At 34.4% G+C, this 22879-nt stretch overlaps 1 protein-coding gene across 1 annotated transcript; it reads right to left on the reverse strand.

Moving 5' to 3' along the window:
• Window positions 1–10792: 10792 nt before the first annotated feature.
• Window positions 10793–21879, reverse strand: LOC129273575 (homeobox protein slou-like). The gene is made up of 2 exons (XM_054910631.2): window positions 21858–21879; window positions 10793–17780 (listed from the first exon to the last, which is right to left on the reverse strand). The coding sequence occupies exons 1-2, from the start codon at window positions 21877–21879 to the stop codon at window positions 17113–17115; spliced, it is 690 nt and encodes a 229-aa protein (XP_054766606.2). The 3' UTR covers window positions 10793–17112.
• Window positions 21880–22879: the final 1000 nt, after the last annotated feature.

Genomic DNA, 22879 nt, shown 5'->3' on the forward strand with positions numbered 1-22879 from the left:
ACATTTAGGAGTTTATCAATTGATGAAAAGCTTCAATATGTTTAAAGGTGACTTTTTGCTGGGAAAGCCACCACATTATCACCGAAGGATTATTTGAATCACCATGGCTTTCTAAAAATCACAACATTTTCCCAATATGGTGACAAAGATCAATTTTTACCACCTTGACAGGACAAGAACACCATACTAAAATCTGATTTTAACCGATGATTTAATTTACCACCTCTCTCCTTCCGAATAGCTAATCATATGATACAAAAAGTTCGAGTTTTTGTATCAATTGCCGGATTAAATGAATGATATTTAAGTTTTCCTTTTAAATAAAGATTTATTCGATGCTGGTACGGCTGGTTTTGATTAGCAGATCTCCGAAATACTTACTGAAGAGATGGCGTAGAAAGAAATGAAATTGGGGATGAACACGTGATAAAACCAAGATGGAAGATGATTAGAGCATTCACACACAAAAAAAGAAAAACAATTAAAAAGCTATTATGTTGGGAGGAATACGAGGCAGGCATACTTGTATGTCTCTTGGGAGCTAACATCAAAGGATTTGAATAACTGCGAACGTTTAAAAGACACTTAAAATGAACAATAGCATTAAGAGTCTTTTGCTCTGGGAGAGGTTTTCTTTTTTACAGTCGATAGCGCACGGTTTTGTGTAAAATCCATCAGTGTTTATTAGCCCGGCAAAGCGAAAAGTAAGACTTCAATAAATAAGAAAGAAACGTATTCGTAGTTAATCCGGCACTTTGTAATAGAAGGAATAGAGCTAATGAAGGTTGGTCTTTTTAACCATCTTTACGGTCAATAGTGGCAGTTGAAGCAAGGCATATATATTCACGCCGGTCATGATACTTCTCGGTGAACAAAAATCGATGGTATTCCCGAATTCACAAATCCCAAGGAATAGCACTTTGGTACTCCACTGCAAGGCTAGTCTTTTATACAATCATACATACGAACTATTGTTTTATCTTAAATGAATCATACATTTATTCAAAGGTAATTGTGGTCGTTTATTTGATTGTTACACAAATGCAAATTTTTTTAAATCAGTTTAACCAATTCCATTCCTTCACTTTTTTTTCCTTCTCATAATCTTCACTCCGGATTTTCAGGACTGGGGAAATTTTATAATAAAATACAAATTGGTGAATGTTATCTAATACTGTGCAAATCTATAGTGCGGTAAAGGTAGGTCAGGAATTAGCTTAAATCAGTTATAAGAATTAACAAGAAACCCTTTTGAATATGCATTTGGCTACCGGGCAAATCCCATAGACCGAAAGAAAATAACATGTCCCCTTTCCTTCTAAAAATGTCATGTTTTAGCCTATTTATTCAGACAGCGCTGGGCCGCTGAAGCAACGACAAGTCATAATCCTTTAAATACAGACAAAGTGGATCGGTTCGTCATTTACCAGCATGATATTAGTTCAGCAAAACTCTCAAAATACTTGTTAAAATTATACAATTAGAGTAATTATGCATGTACTTTGGCGGGTTTTTGTCATTTAGTAATGTTTTAACCAAAATTATTTTTCCACCTTTTAAGGATTACTGTACATTTCCTACCTAAATTGGATATTATGTATTCAAGTTGGATATTCAAATTCAAATTGGATATTATGTATTCAAGTTCAGCTCCCTCTGAAGGCGGAATTCATTGAAGGGGTTTTTTCAGGTCTGTTTCCAGTAGGCCATACAGAGTTTGAAAACATGAACCAGGTCCAGCACGTTACCCTTGCTGTTATGCTTCGATCGCCGAAGTTACAAAACACACACACACCCCCACACGTCTCAGTATTTTAGTAAAATTATTACAATTTCCTACCATTTGCATCGTGGCCAATTCTGATTCAGATTCATCGTCGGTATTGGTGACATTGGGGACATAGACATTTCGCTATTTATCGCTAAATCATGCCTATAGCCAAAATTGCTAACATATATATATATATATATATATATATATATACCCACACACCCACATAATCAGTTACTGACAAATAAAATGTAATCCTTAGCATTTTGAAGTGTGTTAAACCCCAAACACTAACAATGACTGAAAAGCCAAAGAAAAAATAAAAATCTTTCAATGCCAGCTTCAACAACAACAACACACACACACACACACACCCTCTCACACACTCAACAACCTTCTAATGAGCTCATGATTGCTTAGGATACCCCCTTGTCGGCCTTCAAAATATTCAGTCAACTTTTTGAAAAGTTCAGAAGACCAAATTTCTGAGGTTGTCATCTACACTGAGACTTCGACTTCTTGAAACCATTTTTTTTCTATAACAATTTATGAATATATAGAATAAACAACTAAAGATTGCATTTGATGTTGATGTCATTATACATTTCAATAACATTCAAGCCGACACAACAACTTGAGTAAACTATTTTGCATAAGTCTAATACTACATGTAAGATTCTCTTCTTTAATCCCTTGTTTGTACATCTTATGAATGACTGTTATTCTAAAACACTTCCTTTTTCCATAATTCATCTTTATCTCTCTTCCATATCGCAAATCAATCTTCTCTTCTCGTAATCATCAAAATCGCTCAAATTTGTCCCTCATGATTTGGGTTTTGATGTAAATAGAAGGCTTAATGTCAAGGTACATGTCAATGCAGTCATCCGAAGTTTATGTAGTATGAAATTGGAAGGGACTTGGGTTACATGGCATAATAACTACAATGAGGAGAGAACGATAGAGGGGGCAAAGATGCCAAAACATGTGTAAAACGGTGGTGACATGTTCCGGAAGTAATAAGAAAATACTAGGAATAAACCCTTAAAAGGGCACCGGAAAGAGTTTTGAAGGTACGTAATATGGTGAAATGTATATATAGAGAAAAAGAATTCAAGTATGTATGTAAACCATAAACATTTAAGAAAATAATCGTCGTAAAATAGATATAATGATCAATGTTGAGACAGTAAGTTTGCTTAAATATTTTTTTTTCTTTCAATCCATAGTATTATGAAAGTATTAAGTAATGTTTGTGATATAGTTAATAATGTGACTTTATGTAGTTATCATTGGTAAAATTGTTTTAAAGAATGATGTACATGCTATATCATTTTCAAACGATTTATATCAGTTCATGTTTATAATTTTGTTTTTGGTTTTGTTAATAGTGTTTTTCGGTCCTTAGAATGTACTTTTGATTCTGTCAAATTTTATCTACAATAATTCATAAGTAATCCCTAATAAAATTGACGAAATAATTCTCACCTTTATGTCAAAATGACGTTAGTATAATGCATTGTACATGTGTAGTGGTAGTGCATATGCGTACTCCAGCGTTGACGAATGTGTGCGTGTGTGTGTGTGTGCGTGCGTATGTTCACATGTTTATATGCATATGCATGGAGTTATATTTGTTTGCGTGCGTGAGGGATGTGGTGGGTGTGAGGGTGCGTCTGTGTGTATGTGCGACTTGCACAACAAGAAAGAGGAAATGTTCCTTATAGTTAATTTGCTCTTAATTACATAAAAACGCACATGTCTCTTTGGCTTTTATAGCCAATATCCTCGATTTCAATCCGTTCTCCTTTATTCAACATTTTCCTGCCGCCACCTGACTATATGTAAATTTCTTTAAAAAAAATAATTCTTTCATCCAGGACTAGAAAATTGTGGTGTTGTCAAGAGAGCAACCCTGTTTTCATCATCTCTCTTGTAGAAAGTTTCTTATCCAAGGTACTTTGGTGTTTTGGGGACCAGTTTAGCTGACAGACAGATGAAGAGATATTTGATGATAAGGTATTCATACGCACCCCGTCATCTTTCCTCATATCGTGCTCATTTTCAAAATGGTGACAGATTTTCTTTGTAAATGAATGTCTGGCAGTTGTTTCCTGTTCAAATGGCTTAAAGGTATTATCATAATTTTATTATGATAACAATTATACTAGCAACAACTATACAACAATGTTTGTGATCATAATAATGATAGTAAAGGATAAAGATGATAAAACAATAGTATCAATAAGTGAGAAAAAAAAATAAAACATAAGACAGATGAATTATTTGGTGTGCCTATGCACATCATATATAATACTATATATACATGTATTAAAAAATCAGAAAGTGTACGAGAACTGCCATGAAGTGGTGGAAAATATGTCCTTAATGATTTATGATGTTTTAATACGACTTTGTAATTTTCAGGTACCCCACCCCTTGTGACCTTGTGTTGGTTTACTTTGAAATATTACATTTATGCTTGTACAGATTTATATCTGCATCGCATGAATCTAATGACATTAGCTTTTAAAGATATCATTATTAGTTGTCATTTTAACCGTTTATGTTGAAGAAAATAGCAACATACACGTAAACACCCCCATTTATCTAAAATTGGGCCAATTTTCAATAAATATATATTCATTTTGAAAGTTGTAGTAGTATAAAACTTGACGTCTTCGGGTGGGATTTTACGAAAACAGGAAACAGAACTGATAATCTGATTTGTCGTGTTTGTAGAAGGAAAAAGAGTAATTTCATATAAAGAAACAATTAACATACTGTTTAGTACATATATTTACAGTTTCAGTCGGAACAAATCTAAAAGATAAGGAGTGGTCTGATTGAAGAGATTATACATGTAGAGATTTTTGTAATTATCGAAGTAGGGGGAATTTACATGCCATTATAAGGGGTTTGCTTTATAACTTCATTTCCCACTCTTAAATCTTCTCACCAACAGATATGATGAAACTCAATCGTAGTTATGAGTTATGCAATAAAGATTATCACATTTTGACGGCTTCTTCTGTTTAAAAGTGAGAAAATGTTACAAATTAAAAAGAAATAAATTTTCACAAATATTAATGTACTGCAAGCTGATACATTTCATGCATTTAATGATTTAATATTGGAACAAAAAATAAAACCGCACGTACTGATCAAATAAAGATTTCATTTTTTTCAACAGACATGGTTTCGGTAAATGTTTCGGTTTATAGCTTTTCCCCTCCCCAAGTCGCCTTTATCCTGACAAAGATTGTCAATGAATATTTACAGCGCTTACTGACTATCGCAAAAGAATCGAAATTGGTGTTATTATCGCAGTAACACAATGCAGACGATGCATTCTATCGTGCTCCCGACACCTATCACCATAATCACTTAATTTATACCACCACAAAGTTGGCGCCTTTTCTGACAGGGATATTGCTGGTGAGAAGGTGATTTGAATAGATGGGCTTATAGGATGTCAAACTGTTATCAGAAAAAGAAAAGCAGGATGGAAAATGAAGGCGACAGGAAGAAAGTTTCATAATAATACTTTGGCAAGGAGAAACAGTTTCCTCTTTATACCTGACGACCTTCTAGGATCATTTTCGCTTCTTTATACCGCCTTTGGCATAAGCCATGTCAGGAATAAGCAACTCAGTGGAGATATTATAGAGATCAATTACCCAAAACTTGTCACATTTGTCAGCCGTTCTATTCTTAAGCGGGCATTCAAATCAATTTCATTTAATGATATCTGTAGGATGGACGTCACAATGGGTGGATTAGTCCAGCTCAAGCCCTTCTCCTCTATTCACACAATCGGTCCTTCGCTTATGGAAAAAATAATAATAAACCCCCTCACACAAATGTGATTTATCACCGCGCGTCATGACCAGCCAACCAACAGTTGACCATTCATAGGCCAAGCAAAATAATCGATTTTAAAGTGACAGTTTGATTGGGGGTTAATGAATGTGGGTTTTCGAAAAAGTTCCGAACATTTTCACCAACATTCATTGTATTGATCAGTATTAATGTTAAGATAACGAGTTGATTCTCGGTCAATTGTTGGATTCACGAGTATACTGAGGAACGCTGAGGGTACTTAAGATGTACGATCGATAAGGTAGACAAAATCCTAAGGTGAAAAACCTCTCGGACTTTGGTCAGAGTTTGCTCCGGCGAAAGCGATTATGATAACATTTCATTTGAATACAAAGTTCGCTAACAATAAGTTTCAATTTTCAAGCAATCATTCTTTACCACAATCCACATGGATAGTGTTAAACACTTAATTATCAATATCCCTTATTACATGTATTATAGAAACGCCTATAATTTTTCAAGGATCGCTCATGAAACAAGACCTTTGTTAAATACTTCTGGAAGTAAAGTAGAAAAAATGAAATCTAACAAATGATATCCTTGCAAAATGCAGATTGAGAACTGCAGAAGGACTCATAACGATTCTGATCAAATAATTGGTATAGTATATAGTGTGCATGTTATCAGACATTTATTTTATTCAACGCACAATTGTACTTATATGACCCTTGATTTCCGGAGAAAAAATGAAGTGTTATAACTGGTCATGTATCGAGATAAGCCTCCCCCTCCTTCCGTGATTTTTTTTTTGTAATTAAAAAAAATGTGATGCTTTTCTGTTTTACGTCTTTGTGGAAGCATTCATAAAATTATGCCTTTTAAAATATTGCTTTATAATAATGAAAAACTATTATTCCGAGATATTATTTCTGATCATGGCATCGGGATGGGTAGTTTTTTCCAAATAATAATCAAATAACTCGTAAAATAAAATGATATACATCCAAGTAACATGATTTTGAATATGACTTAGCATATAGCTAATATTTCATATATATATATATTTATATATATACGTATATACATACTGTATATATATATTTAACCATTCATAATGTAACAGGCAATAAAAGAATATGGATCAGGGTGTAACGAGCGCCTTTTTTTTCATTTGGCCTTTAAAAAAAAAGTGAGATGGAGAAACAGAATGATTGAAAAAAAAAGAGGGCGGTCAAGCTAGAGAAGCACAAGGAAAGGTCTGGTAGAGCGAGGTAGAGATATAAAGAGCAAGATTAATTGACACTAGTTAATCATGTTCCTCTGTCTTTGGAAGATTTTAATTTTACCCTTTAGTGTTAAATTGTAGTCAGTAACAAACATAATATTTGAAATATGTCTTCCATCTCTGTAGTGTTTTCAAAGCATGATTTATACATGGAGCTAACACTGCGGCAGAACCAAATCGACTGATTTTACAGCGTGGGAATGCTGATCATCATGCTGCGAGCCGCCACACAGTGCGGGTTCGGCGCGGCGCCACAACCCGATGGAGCAATGTACATGACGTACTGTCCGAAATGATTGAAAAGCTACAGCCGTGTAGCCCTAAACTCCTCTCCTATAGATTAGGAAACCAATATACTCCGTTGACAAAATATTGTTTTTTTGTAATTTTGTTAACTTTGTGAGTTTCCTTATTACGTTCAAATATTGAACAGAAAATAAAGAAAAAGAAAATCATGTTGATTATTTATTCTTAGGAATTGATTATAAATGAATAAACAAAAAAAATAAAAAAATAAAATAAAATAAAATAAAATAAATAAAATATAATAAAATAAAATAAATAAATAAAATTAAAAAAAATATATGTTAACATGCAATCTTCATCTTTATGTGTGTTCAGGAATATAAAACTACATAGTCCATTTTAACTCTTAAGTAAATAGTTTGTAATATAATGAAATTGATTATGTATAATGTTATATGGCAGATATATAGTGAAAAGACTCTTTGATCATTAATTACAATAACCGTTATTATATTGATAATGAACATATAAACGGATCTTGTTTTGTTTCGTTTAGTTTGCCAAGTTTGGTAAACTTATGTAGATCAAACGCATATTTATCGAATAACGCAATATGTTCAGACGGTTTTTTTTTTGGCCACACTTTAACTATTGAACGGTTTATATATATTTTTATTTTTACCTCTACACTCTGTCGCTTACATCCACATACAGTTTGAATTTTGAGTTGAAAGAAAAGTAATGTTTATATGAAATGAAACGAAATAAAGAAATGATATCAGCTTAATTTCCATGATGTCTTTTTTTTCTAAAATGTATTAGATTTTCATCGTAATATTTATCATTAGTCTCAAGTATATCACAAAAAAACTTGTTTCGGAACTTGAAAAAATAATAAACTGACTGTTCAATATAGTCATGATAGTGGGGTATGTTGAAGGCTGAAATCATTTAGGCAGTACGTTAATCCCCTCATATATTAGACACTATGAAATAATCTTACTTCATTTGCATCTCGTAATTTCTGAAGATCCCCCCCCCCCTCTTAAATAAAGAATTTGTTTTAAAATCTGCCACTTTTAGCCTATATTCTACTCAAACATATGAAAAGCGACGATCAAAATTGATGCCATTTTATGTTACTCTCTCAAATAGAGATTAAATTATGTAACTAGTGACCCCTCGGCCCTTAATCTTTAGGTTATTCACCTCATGTTTCGAATACTTATCTATATATGCATCTAATGATCATACTTCGTTCCTTTACATTTTCTCCCCCTTTATCTTTTTCCCCCAAGTCTACTTATCTCCAGATCAAAATGATCTGCCTTTACAAACTATTATCCGCCATTGCAATGAACATTAAACCATGCACATGTTTACAATCCAAATCAGGGCAAATCGAGCGAGTACCAAAGCCCCCACCCCCCCCCTTTCTTTTCTTTTCCCTGTGTCACGTGACACGGTAAATAAATTAAACTGACAACCAGCGACTGCTCACTTCGGTGCAGAAAGTCGATTTGATTGGATGATTGTATATACGGCATTCATTTTACCATTAATGGGTTACCCAATGTGCAGAGGTCATACACCCGCAAACTTTTACAATGCCTATTCAGCTCCCCTAAGAGAAACGCATCAATACATAGAAATTGAAACTTACTCCAACAAAGCGAAAGCGACGAGCTAAATTGCTTTTTACAAAGCCTTTTGTTACCGCTGTAAGGGATGAGGCCGTCGACGCATCACGTGGATAGGAATAAAAACATAATTGACGATTTTGAGACAATTCCAGGGCGATTCAATCGCTATACTTACTTCACAGTGTAATGAACGCGTATACAGCCGTGCAATCGACAATTCGATAGTCACTTTTATTAATGGGTGGTCTATTAAATCGCGATAAATTACAAGAGACTTGTCAGATGAAGAAGAAAAAAATCCGAAAATCGTAGGAGTGAGGTAATTTTGTTTGATCGCTATTTGTACAAAGAAGAAAGAAAATTGTGGAACAAATTCTCGAGGCTCACTGAGCTGCTTATAAGTGACCGTTATTAACTCGGTAATATCACAATAATCAGTAATTCGAATGATATATCATATAAAACCAACACTGTCGATAATAATTATAGTCACCTGCCCAAATGAATGTGTATTGTTAGCTGGAAGATGCCTCTTTCTTTCTATGCTCTCGAATCTATTTTTCATCGGAGGGGGGGGGGGGAGGTATTGTGCTTTAAAGGAAAAAGCAATTTGTTCACGGTATATTTTTACACTCTAAAAAGTGAATAAAAATTTACCCAATATTGGGTAGAAAGGGAACATGCATGTTTGATGGGTACCCCTCCCCCCCCCCCCAATATTGGGCAAAATGCATGTTTGAAGGGTAAATTTCAGCGCAACATTGCGTAAAATTTACAAAATATTTGGTATCTTTTTACCCGTCAAACATGCATGTTCCCTATTTACCCAATATTGGTAAAAACTTTTTTTTTAGAGTGCAACCATATAGGCGTATATGATCATGATTACGATATTGGTAAGTATTCGTTATAGGAAGCCTATCGTTTTCGAAATACATTATTGGAAAGTTGGAGAGAATTTGGTAACTATAAGCTGATATTTCTATTTATTATAAAAATATGCAAATTTTAAAAATTCAAATTAAAAAAACAAATCGGGAACATAGGCTTCATGAATAAACGCCACAGTTTATTTTTGAAACCGCAATCATGGTGATTTCGTAGCCTACCATCTTAATGATAATATCATAACACTAGAGGTTGGGGGTAGTTTCTTTTAATCACTACATTATATTTAGGTTTGTTTGTCGTTTTTTTTTGTTACTGCTTTTCTCATGCTCAAGGGTAAGGATTCTTCGGGATTTATTTGTTAAAGTTATAATTTTCGTTGACAGAAGTTTTATCCATTTAGTATTCCATATAACTGTATTATGTATTCTATCATTTACTGATTCAAATATTTTCTGGGTGACCCAACCCTACCAGCAGACTGCTCCCATGGGCATCAGATTTTCCTAAAATGTTTATATAAAGCGAAGTATTTTCCATTTATTTTTAAAGTATGATACGTCATTTGTGTATAATGTCTCATTTTTATACTTTGAAATGTTTGTAATTTTTTTTATTTTGCATGTTTTTTAATGGAAAATAAATGAATTCAATTCAATTCAATTAAAGTTTTATCGGGAAATATTACATGTCTTGGTCATTTTTCATAGAATGTAGTGTACATTATAAAGGTTAACCAATCCTCATTCCCTCTCTCCGACTCTTTCTCTCTCACTCTCCTTCGTGTCCCTCTTTCTCTTCGTCCCTCTATCATTCTCTCTCTGCACATGCTCCTATCCATATAAGTGCTGCAAAACAATAAAGAAAACTCGCCGCAAAGTCACCCTTTATTGGTTATAACTTATTGATATTTTTGAACGATCGAAAAGATGTAAATTGTGAAGAAATACTTCACAGAGGTACCCCGAACTTGTTGATGGTTTGATGACTATATTTTTTGCATGCATGATGCACCCATCATGCCCCTACATCCATAATGAAGTTCTTTTCCGTTACCACAAGATATCATTCATACATTAGCCAAGTTTTCAATAATAAACGGTCACGAGGAATCATTACAAAGCGAACAAAATCAAGTGAATTTTCATCATCATTTTATTAAACACGTACAACTTTCATGTGTCATACACACCGGTGGATTTAAAAGATATAGCACACAAGCTTGATTTAATAGACAATGCATGTATTACATATTACATGGTTATTACAATATTCATTTAAGTTTCAACATTTATAGCAGTGATAGTAAACATGACTTTCACAATGAAATGAAAAATAAGTACACGAGGCATATATTACTAATGTATGTCAAAGGTGTAACATTCATGACGCATAACACCAACACCGAAATAATACACCGGTGTTTAAGTGATGAGTGGTGAAGCTAAAATAATAGATCTGGGCCCCGTCTTACAAAGAGTTGCGATTGATCCGATCAACCACAACTATGGAAAGCTAGTAACGTCAACATCTAACATGCAGGTCTATTCAAAATATTTTCTAGACATGATGTGTGTTCATACATTCATCATTTTCTTGAATATTCAGTGTGCTTCTCTGTGTGCACAAAGTACATTGTGCAGATTTCCTGTAGAAAAAATTATGATAATGATGGATTCCATATAGTTGAGGTTGATCGAATCAATCGTAATTCTTTGTACGACGGGGCCTTGAGGTTAGAGAGAACAGTACTTATATGGTGATAGTACTATGATTTTGACACCAAGCTAAAACACCTTCCATCATTACATAAATATAAACAATGATAATAAAATGCTGATACTTGAGCTAGGAGTCAACACCATCACCCATCTTTGTGTTAAAAAAATAGTTTTTGTCTTGTTTGTCACATACTATACCAAGAGTTTGGCTGAACTTTGCTCAATATTTGGTATGCTAGAGCTTCACAATTTCCCTCTACAGATCATGCAGATGATTAAATATTTGTTTAGTCGCATGACACAATTCTATTCAATAAGAACAAAATCATAAGGGAAATGGATTATTGTTTATGTAAGTACTTTTGAAAGAAAAATAACTAAAACTTAGTTAAATCTGATAAATGTAGTACCGATGTCAGTTGCAAAAAAAAGAGAAATTATTTAGGTCTAACTCTGAATCAAACTCAATTTGATTTTAACCAATTAAGAGTCTGTATTACAAAGTCAGTACAAGTTAGACAGACCATCACAAAGTTCGAAACGCATAACATATATACCAAGTTGATGGATCGAGTACTGCAGGTTAAAGTTTGTGTTATACTTTGATTCCATTAATTCTGTAATATACACGTTATCGGTGAAATAAAGAAGATTGAAGGTGATCATTGTGATCTCGCCTTGTTTCTGTAGAGAGATAATGAAATTAAATGAGATACAACGAATCTTTGTTAAGACGGGACAAGGTAAATTAAATAATAATAATAAGGCTTTTTCAAACTAATTTGCGATCTAATGAACCATTCCACAATTGAGGTGAACATGTCGAAATGTAAGTTTGAATAAGAAGTTATTCCATTGATAAGGTATTTTGAAATGTATTAAGCATTGCTTTTTACATTAAGACGGCACTGAAAATGTCATTCCCCAGTGTATTCAATTTCCCAAGCGTGTCTTAAATAGAAGGACCATGATATTAAATAGGCTTCGTCTTCTCGTATTCATTAAGTCGATCAGACGATTAAATATATCCTTCATATGACATATAGTCCAGGATAGGCCCCATAGAGAAGGGGTCGAACCTTGTTTTTTTAGATATACAATGTTTTTTTATGGTTTCTTGTCAATTCGAGGGTGCTGATTCCGAATCTGAATGATGCCACTCTTGTAACCTTGAGCATTTTCCGCAAATTGGCAAAATCCAATATGGCAGCCAAAATGCAAATTACCCATGAAAATCATAAAATTGCCCACACATTAATTATAAAATGCATGTAGTTGTTGTGCAGAAGTGAAATACTCGTTGGAAAAGCGATATTTTACAAAATATTTATTTCTTTGATATTCAAAATGGCCGCCATAACCCCTGTAAACTTTATTATGTAGAATATGAATGGGGAAATAATTTTTAAACAAGAGCACTATTATTGCATGTGATTGTGACCTACGAGTGGACTAATGTCTGAAAACATGATTATTAACATAACTATGTCATTGTATACTATCTAATGTGATAAATGCCGTATCATTATATTCAAAATGGCTGTCATCGACCCCTTATACTGTGTACAATATATAAAAGGGGACAAATAATTTTCACAACATTTGAATTTGCTTGACTATAAAATGCCAATAACTGCGAAATATTGGTGTTAAAATGTCTGACAACAATGGTTTCTAACGAAACATATAATTACCCTTGAAATTTCGGTATTTATGCTGCATTTTGACCGGCATTCAAAATGGCTGCCATAGGTCCTATCAGTATTATGAACAAAGCGAATGAAGAAACTAATTTTCACAAGAGTAAGAACAAAAAAATTAATGTAATTGTAATCTACGAGTGAAATATTGTCTAAAAACATGTTTTCTAGCGAAACATATCATTTCCTTTTTCATGCATGAGATAAATGCTGTATTGTAAAATTCAAAATGGCCCCAATGGGCCCTAACAGTATTATCTACAATGTAAATGGGGACAAATACTTTTGAAAGAATTGGGATTTGCCTGACTATGAAATTAATATACTTTTGTTGTACGAGGAAAATATTGTTTGCAAACGTGATTTTTTCTTAATGAAATATAGCATGTCCTCTCCCATGTAGTTGATAAATACTGTATTTTGACTTTCAAAATGGCTGCTATGAGCCCTTACTATAAAATTATGTATCATGCGTATAGGGAAACTAATTTTCACCAGAACGAGAACCAAAAACGCACGTAACTATGTGATGTATAGGTAAAATTTGGCCTTGAACATGATTTCTAACTAAATACATCACATATTGGTCGAGAAGGTAATAAAGGCCTTACTTTGAAATTCAAAATGGTTGCCATAGCCCAAAGTAGTATGTACATTTTAACTGGGGAGAGATAATTTTGACATAATTTTTACTATGAAAATTGCTTAATTTTGATGTAAGTGTTAAGTATTGTCTAAACCCAATGATTTCTAACGAAATATATCATAGCTTGTGTCATAAAGGTGATGAATGCTGCATTTTAAAATTGAAAAATTGCCGCCATAGCCCTTTATCTTTATATGTAAAATTTGAATGGGGAAAGATAATTTCTACAAAAAAAGCATATTGCAGCCATTTGAATATTAAAATATAGCATTTATCTCCTAAATAACATAAGAAATTATCTATTTCGTTAGAAATCATATTTTCAGACGATATTTCACTCATACATGTAACACCATTTAGTCAAGCAAAGCCAAATTCTGTTAAGATTATATGTTCACATTCACATAGTACATAATAGACCTACCGTTAGGGCCTGTAGCGGCCATTTTGACTTTCAAAATACATTATTTATCCCCTACCTGGCAGAATAAATGATATATCCTGTAATAAATTATGTTTTCAGACAATATTTTACTCTTAATTCAAAATTATATGCATTTTATGGTGCTGACTCCTGTGAAAATTGGTTTCCCATATCAATTGTACATAATACAGTCAATGTCTTTGGCGGCCATTTTGAAAGTCAAAATACAATATTCAACACAAACATGAAACCCGAATAATATATTTCGTTGAAAATTATATTTTTAGACAGTATTTCACCAATCTACCACAGAACATGCGTTTTAGCGCTCACCTTGTGATTGTTTATATCCTCTCTCACATCGTACATCGTAGTTTTAGGGCCTTTGGCGGCCATTTAAATATCAAAATACATGATTTATCACATAAATGGCATGTTAAATAATAAATTTCGTTAACAATAATGTTTTTAGTCAGTATTCCGCTCGTTTATCTTAACAAAATGCATTTTAGTGCTCACTCTTGTGATTTTTGTTGTCACCATTCACATTGTACATAATAGTGTTAGGGCTTTTGGAGGCCATTTTGAATATCAAAATACAGGATTTATCACATACATGACATAACAAATGTTATATATCGTTAGCAATCAAATTTTCAGACATTTCTTCACTCATAGATCATTATTACTTGCATTTCAGTGCTCGCTTTTGTGAAAATTAATTTTCCCCATTCATATTATACAGGGGTCTATGGCGGCCATTTTGAATATGAAGAAAATAAATATTTTGTCAAAATCATTTTTTCAGATATTATTTCACTCTGGCAGCACAATTGCATGTACTTCATAGCCAATGTGTGGACAATTTTATGATTTTCATGGGTAATATGAATATTTTGGCGGCCATATTGGATTTTGCCAATTTGCAGAAAACGCTCAAGGTTACACGAGTGGCATCATTCAGATTCGGAATCAGCACCCTCGAATTGACAAGAAACCATTAAAAAACATTGTATATCTAAGAAAACAAGGTTCGACCCCTTCTATCCTGGACTAATACCCTATACAATACACTGTATTACGTCGTGTCTGAAATTCTTGGGCTACATACAAGCTTCCTGAAACCTACTTAACTCCAACTGAATGGATAAGAAAATGGCAAAACGTAACTATAGCATTAAATGTCCAGTTAGACCCATTCGTTAAATGCAAACCTATAAATATATTAATCAAATTAAATTCAGGAAGAGGTATCTTTGCCTGCTCCGGCAATTTGAAGAACTTGAATTTCCTCTGCATTATTGTATAAACTACATTTGCCTGTCTTTACAGTACGTTATCTCTTCTTTATCGCTCATTTACATTTATATTAAATTATATTAATCTCACTCCTGTGCATTTGTACGTTATATCACGCAATGATAATGATGTAGCTTAATTCTTAGAACGAGTACACTGATTACTCATTATTAAATGCGTTTAAGGGTCTGCCCTATTCCATTTATTGATACTACCATATTATTAGGGAAAACAATTATCTTTTGTAATATTTTTACGAGAGAGAAGGCAATGACAGGGACAGATTTGCAATGCCACTTCTAAATCATTTTGCCTTGTAGAATTGAGGAAATCAACTCAATCAAAATTGTCATTATCAATTCCATGGAATCTAATCTCCCCCTCTCGAAAGCAATCCAAGTTTAGACAACCGTTTTAACTACCTTAACACCTGTTCCAAAAGCATGACTAATGAGTAATGGTGTGCTTGGATAAGGCAAACTATACACTTAGTAAAAAACCATCCTAAACATTCAGCATCAGTGGAAAACAATCTCTATGTATACTCGGAATTAAATATCCATTTAAATAATTACAGATTTGATTGAAGTTCAGAACAGAAGTCTCATATCATAATAAAACCTGACCAACCCCAATGAAATGTTAACCCCCCTAAAATGCTACTTTTTCCATTGAAAATTAATAATATTACATGACATGAAAGAGGAGGTTTTTGAACATGCAAATTACATTCCGCCTATATTTTAGCATGGGAATTACAACCAATTCAACGGAAAAAAGAGAGAAAATAAACAGATTGTTTGGTGGGACATTATTTGAGAAAAGCACCGATAATCTTTTGGATACAATAGTACGTATGTCATATGTCAGTATCAAGACATGGCATTTTGGGTATAATTTCAGGAAGTCCATTCGGGGAAATCATTAAAAAATAATTTTAACTTACAGATAACATTAACTGATGTAAGCGTTTAAAGGTTCTTTAAGGCTTAAATTATGATGGATATGTGAACGTGAAACTTTAACACAGAAATGGCGGTTGACAAATATTAATATATAACTGCTCATGTTTGTACAAACAGACAAGTCTATGTGTTCAACAGTGACGTTCTCACCACTCTTATTTATTTCCCAACGATATAATGTCTCTCTCACAATTTATGTCTTTGTGCTTTGAAATACCATGTTTGTGTAGTAGTTAGGCTATATGAATGTCGTAAGATATTTACATAAATTGCATCATTCATTGTCAATGTTTTCTCGATCACTCACTGCCATTTGTGCTCCTGTGACATGTACGTAGGCAGAATGAGTGTTACAACCCATCCAATCACGAAAAATAGTATCAACTGATATATTTCCAACCGGTTCCCTATTCTACAATTACCACAGGTTATAGGCCTACATGGTAGGTCTTTTCTGCTTTGATTACTAGATGTTGGCGTTGAATGTATAATATAAAATGCAAGAGGACAATTCGGTCTTGCTTTCATTTGGCATGGTTAACTTACTGTGGCCACTTTTATGTACATGGTGATTATGGTGATAGATGAATACAGTCATGAAGTGTGTGGCAAGCGAGTGGCATGTGTCAAGCTTTACACGAGCAACATAAAAGTTTGAGATAAGTCCAGGCCTTCTGGGCGAGGCGCCACGTTTTAACAGGGCTATACATGACCCGAGTGCGAAAAGTAATGATGACCATGCATGTGAGTGAACATAGGCGAGCCCATGACATAGGGCATAGCAGCTCCCGCGGCGTGTAATGGTGAGTGGTACGTTAGATGCGAACCATACATGAGTCCTGGGCCGTAGGCAGCGGCATGGAGACCCGCTGCGGACAGGGGTGGCGATGGTTGAGTCGCAGTCACAGACGTGGTCGTTGGCGCATTAGGATCCATACCGGGATTCTGCTTCTTCCATTTCGTACGTCGATTTTGAAACCAGATCTTGACTTGGGTTTCGGTCAGGCTCAGCGACAGAGCGAGATTGAGGCGTTCACATACGCTGAGATATCTCGTCGTTTTGAATTTATTCTCCAACGCGACTAGTTGTTCGTAGGTAAAAGCAGTCCTGGCCCGTCGAGGCTTGCTAGACTTGGCACTATTGTTGTTACTGTCACTGTCTGATCTCTTTCTCTTTTTACCCGGAACGTCATCATCTTTATCATCGCAGTCGTCGTCACTCACGCGATCGTCCATATCATGGTCTTTTAAGTCCCGATCATCGTCGAGATGGCTCCCGTCATCATCGTCATGTTCACTGATATCGATGTGATCAGCTGGTGGCGACATCGAGTCTTTGATGTGATCGTCGACAAGGGAGTGGTCGGAATCTGAAAGAAATAAAAATAATAATATTATTCAAAATTCAAATTTAAAATTTTCCTCATTAAAAAACAACAACAAAGTTTAGAGCCAAATCCAATACGAACATTTAAATTATATGAGAACAATACCACTTTACACAATACAATGTGTTCATAAACTTCTCTGATTGGTTAAAATTAGGTCACATGTCATTCAATATTACGGAATATAAACCCATTTCGGCTTTAAGAAAAGGTATGAGTTAGGAATAAGACTCTGCAATAAGAAATTTGAATAGACAAACATCGCGATAAGTACTGCCATATTCGACGGAACTTTATTTGAAAACATATTGTTTAGGACGTTTTAAATTTATTTAGCCGAAAGGTGAGGGAAATTAAATAATATGGTAACTTCTCAACGAAATTCTGACTGTCATTGCGATCGACGGCCGTTGCAATTTGCAACCATAATCCATAATCTATGTCCATAGAAAACGTCATGCAATGAAATTTAGATCAATGAAATCATCCCCAGGAGGAAGGAGCTAACCAAAAGAAAACAAGAAAGAACGACCCCGAATGCTCCAACCGAATCACCGAGATCACATTTTAATTGGCAACGTCAAACAAGCGTCGGCCAAATTTAGTCGCTGTGTTCAGCTTCATCACGTATCCATCTAATGGCATAAAACAGTGATGATAATCTCCCCATCATTTTCACTTTTCGACGCTCTCTTTCTTCACAGTGATGAAGACGGTGTCTTTCTTAATAGCATGGGGAGTTCCCGATTGCTTGATAAGATAGGCATTCGGAGAGAGACGGGCAAACAAAATGCATTCGAGATGACTCGGTATAATCTTCAATTTCATTATACAAATTATGGCGAGGAATTTATCAACCAAGCGAAATGGAAGGTAAATTGTGTTTTCAGCTGCTTCCAAGTAGACTCACTAATATTGCCATTTCCGCCTAGTATATTTGTTCAATCTGACAGCCTAATTTTTCGAGAAAATGAGGATCAAATAAAAACATTTTCGAATTATGATTATGAACGGAAATGAGATAAACTAAAAATCTTAAAAGCCAGTGAAGGTATTTATTTCCAATTTGCCTAAAGCAAATTGAAATACATTAGAAAGAAAGAAGTGTTATTGTTAGAATATTCAAATACATTTGGTACATATTTTCCCCTATTCTTTGGGACATGAAATGAAAATTCTTGCATTGTTGTTGTTATAAATGTAAGATATTAAAAAAACCAATATGACAATGGAGACAATTATAGCCAAGTGCGAAAGTGATTGAAAATAAAAACGTAAATAAGAAAATAATTGGGATCCCACAATTATCAATTTGCCTGTGCCAAAGCTTCCCATCCACATCCACAAATATTCCTGTCAGTTATCATCATGACCATGGCGTGGTATAATTAGGTGAGATATGTGTCACTGGTAATTAAATACATTTTTAAGAAGTATTATAGCATTAAATTGATATGAATTGAATATAATCATGGGATTAGTGTACAAACCAAAAAATGTGACAGTCGTTGTCAAAATATGACATTTTCCGATGAAAGATTATGCAATATATGCAATATCAAAGCGAACTGATGGTGTCACACCCCACTGTCTATTTCTTGATTCAATCCGATTCAATCTTGTTTATTTAATTTTTCATATACTTCAGCATACAATCATCTGCCTTATAACAAATTAAGAAACAGCAGTGATAATCTTATTCATTTAATGACGACATGTACGCTTGACACTGTTTCGCCAAATATTGCAACACGTCGAATCAATTTCTATTCGATTTCGATGAAATTCCTTGTGTTTTGCTTGTATAATTTATTTTCTATTTATTTTTTCCGACCAGAGTACCTCTTTGATATGACGTATAGTTCCAAAAGACATGAATTCCAAAAAGACAAGAATAGAAAATTCACCAGCAGCTAGTGGCAGGTTCATGGATATTAGAAATGTAATGTGTATTTTTAATATTTTTATTTGTACAGACAGGACCCATTGGTAGAACAATACATGTAATTTTAATTAAAAAGCTACTGTGTATAACGGAGACCGAATAAATATGTAAATAAATAAATCTGATATTGGCAATGAATCAGTTGCCTTGGGTAAAGAGTAACAATACCTGCGATGAACCACAAAAAAAAAGAAATATTACCAAGAATATGACTCATAATGACCTAATGCATTGGGAATTCTTTGCATCATCTGATCATAAAATATCACTTTCTATTTCAACTTAACTATATAGAAAGACTTCACTTCCAAATCATGCAAATTCGTAACAAGTACGGTTCTCATAAAACAACTATCGTTAGTATGTATCCCATTGTCAACATGCCCGGTCAACATGGTCAAGTTTAATGAGGGAAAACGCACTTCATCAAACAAATGTAAGAGATTTATTGATTCCAAGTGCATGCTCGCGGGGAAATCGTAACTTATATTAAGCTTGAAAGGCAGAAAATGAACATTGCATACTGATGGAAAAAAGTAACGTATGAACTAGCCTAAGAACATGATTTTAATTTATATCGGACAATATTATTGCCTCTATAATTTAAGAAAAGACGGAATGAAATAAGTAATGTTCCCATTTTCAAATGCCATGAGCTATAATTATGAGAATAAACTCCATTATCATTTATTCAATATATCAAAGAGACAATGATAATATAAGCAGGCTTAAAACTGCAATTGCGTCAAAACCCATAAGGTTAATAGTTCTCCGATCCCGTAGAATTTGCTGGCAACGTTCTTTGATTATTTCCGTTGTTCGGCAAACGGAATAGTTGGGTCCTTCGATGGCCGCACTCATATAAGTTTGAGCATGTTGAAGGCCCATAATACTTAATTACCCCCGCTATACACCGATACAGAACAAATAAGAACGTTAAAAGCCAACCAATAACTTAACGAGATTAAAATGAACGGAGGTGTTTAATTAAAAGAGTATCACCATTGGGCGGAAGCTAATAGAAAAATCGAGACATAGCAATGTCGTAAATGAACTCCCCTATTTTATTGGTGGATCAATTATTCAGGGGGTGCTTAGTTAGTGATTCATTTAAAGGTATCACCGTATGGGGTGTTAAAACCCAATTGATTGGTACACCTGAGAGAATTATGGGGTGCAGATGAAAGAGACCGGTGCCCTGTTTGACGCTTTTAGCCCCCATCGATTCGCGATGGATAGAGAATATATATTTGGCATGGGGAGTGTGAATGAGAAGGAATGGGGGTATCGCGTTGTCGATGATGTTCAATTAGGGGAAATGTTTAGGTTTTTAATGTATTCGGTTAGGCACTTTTTCTGCTAATCAATTTGTCAATCAATTAACATTAAGCGGTGTTCCCCGGTGAGGGTTAATAACCCCTTCTATTTCGACAGAACAGGTGGTGTATTGGGTCATTGGTTATTGATTAGGGTATTAATAATTAGTTTTTGTTTTAAGTGACTTGTATGGAGCTTAATTGTGAATAATTATGATAACACCTAGTTATGACGATAATTTGACGATGGCAATGGTATCCAAGAATGGTGGGTAGTCAGTAGAATATATTGGTGTGCCAATTTGGAGGTTTGACAATTAATTAAAATCAGGTACAAAATAAGACAGTTTGATCTATTTTGAAAGGTTACCGTCATTTTTTTTCCGGAAAATACTGATGATTAGTTGATCTGAATTGTAGATTTTCGCAAAATGTCTTATAATGTGTAAGGAATTTGAAATATGTTTTTGGCGTATAAATATTCTTGTAAGATGTATATTGTACCATATCAATATCAGTTATACATCTATTTCAAAATGATTTTCTTCAAGCTCGATCTCGTAAAGTCTTTATTGTCGGAGTAGCACTGATTAAACATATTTGAATATATAAAATCACTACTGTTATTGTTTATGATCTAGTGAACTAATCAATACAAAGAATGAATCAGTCACGATGACAAAGATTCATGTTCTAAGAGTGATTATCTCTTCTGTTTGATGCACTTTCGCGTTATCATCCTGTATTTTTTACGGAATAAAAAAAAAGCTAATTACCATCTCTGATGACTGATAATACCTTTCGTTGAAGCAGACGACATTAGCTAATCTTTTGACATTTACCATTCGACATGGACAGATATTTATGGGAAAACATCAGGTGTGCCGAGTTCCCGCCAAATTATATCCCAATCACCGTTTCCTTTCCTAATTTCTCCGATATCATAATTAGATGCACCCATTAACCCTTTTCTCCCATCGTACCCGCGGGGCATTATCACTGTCTAGATGTTCGCAAAACTGCAACAACTGCAGTTATGTGATTACAGTTCAATTTCTATGACCCTATTTGAGATGGGTGCAAGACATTACACCCCTCCAGTAACTCGCCCCGTTTGACAATCTACCGAAGCAATTTCATAGCGATTCACAGACGATCTGCCCCAATCCTTTCTCGGTAATTATCTCTCAAGCACCGACAAAATTGGCGCTCAAGCTTAGCGTGAAGGCAAATTAATCTCTCGGAATTATGGTATTAATCGCAATCTTAAGATTTTTTTTTTCCTCGGTGACACGCACTTGTTTTTGATAAATATATCGTTATAGTTTAGCATTAAAAAGTCTGAAGTCGTCAGATACGGAGTCATGAAGCGAAGAAAGCGCCTAAACTTTGAAGAAGTAGAATTGAGGTGGGGTTATGGACCCGATTCATTGGAGAGGTATCCCGCTGGTGGAGCAGAATAAAGTCGGTTTAAAGCGGTCTCTTTGAACTATGTTATCTCCGTGAAAGGAGGGGTCGCTTACGACGTCCAATGGGCCGAGTAGACGCTAAAATTGGCGTGCTAAGTACAAGCGCGGCATGGAAAGCTAGACCAGGTGTTTGGTTCAATTGATACGTTTTCGTTCTGAACCAAGACTAATATAAAAGTTCCTGCATTCTGCAGCCACAAAGAAACCGACTTTGCACAGTGCAGAAACTACAGTTGGCCTACTGTGTCTTTTGTATATACATTTTTTCTTTCAATTGCGTAGGAATAAAGTTAGTTTTAGGGCGTTAAAGGACAGCTATATAGAAACCCATTTCACGGCTAAGTTGGCATA

The sequence above is a fragment of the Lytechinus pictus genome, chromosome 12 (genome assembly GCF_037042905.1).
Source record: "Lytechinus pictus isolate F3 Inbred chromosome 12, Lp3.0, whole genome shotgun sequence".
Classification (NCBI taxonomy): domain Eukaryota; kingdom Metazoa; phylum Echinodermata; class Echinoidea; order Temnopleuroida; family Toxopneustidae; genus Lytechinus; species Lytechinus pictus.

Bases quoted from the DNA above. Each gene is read 5' to 3' on its own strand.
- LOC129273575 (XM_054910631.2), bottom strand. From the start codon at position 21,879: ATGTCGTCTGCTTCAACGAAAG. The intron at 17,781-21,857 runs GTATTATCAGTC...TATTTCTTTCAG, and splicing joins GTCGTCTGCTTCAACGAAAG to ATTCCGACCACTCCCTTGTC.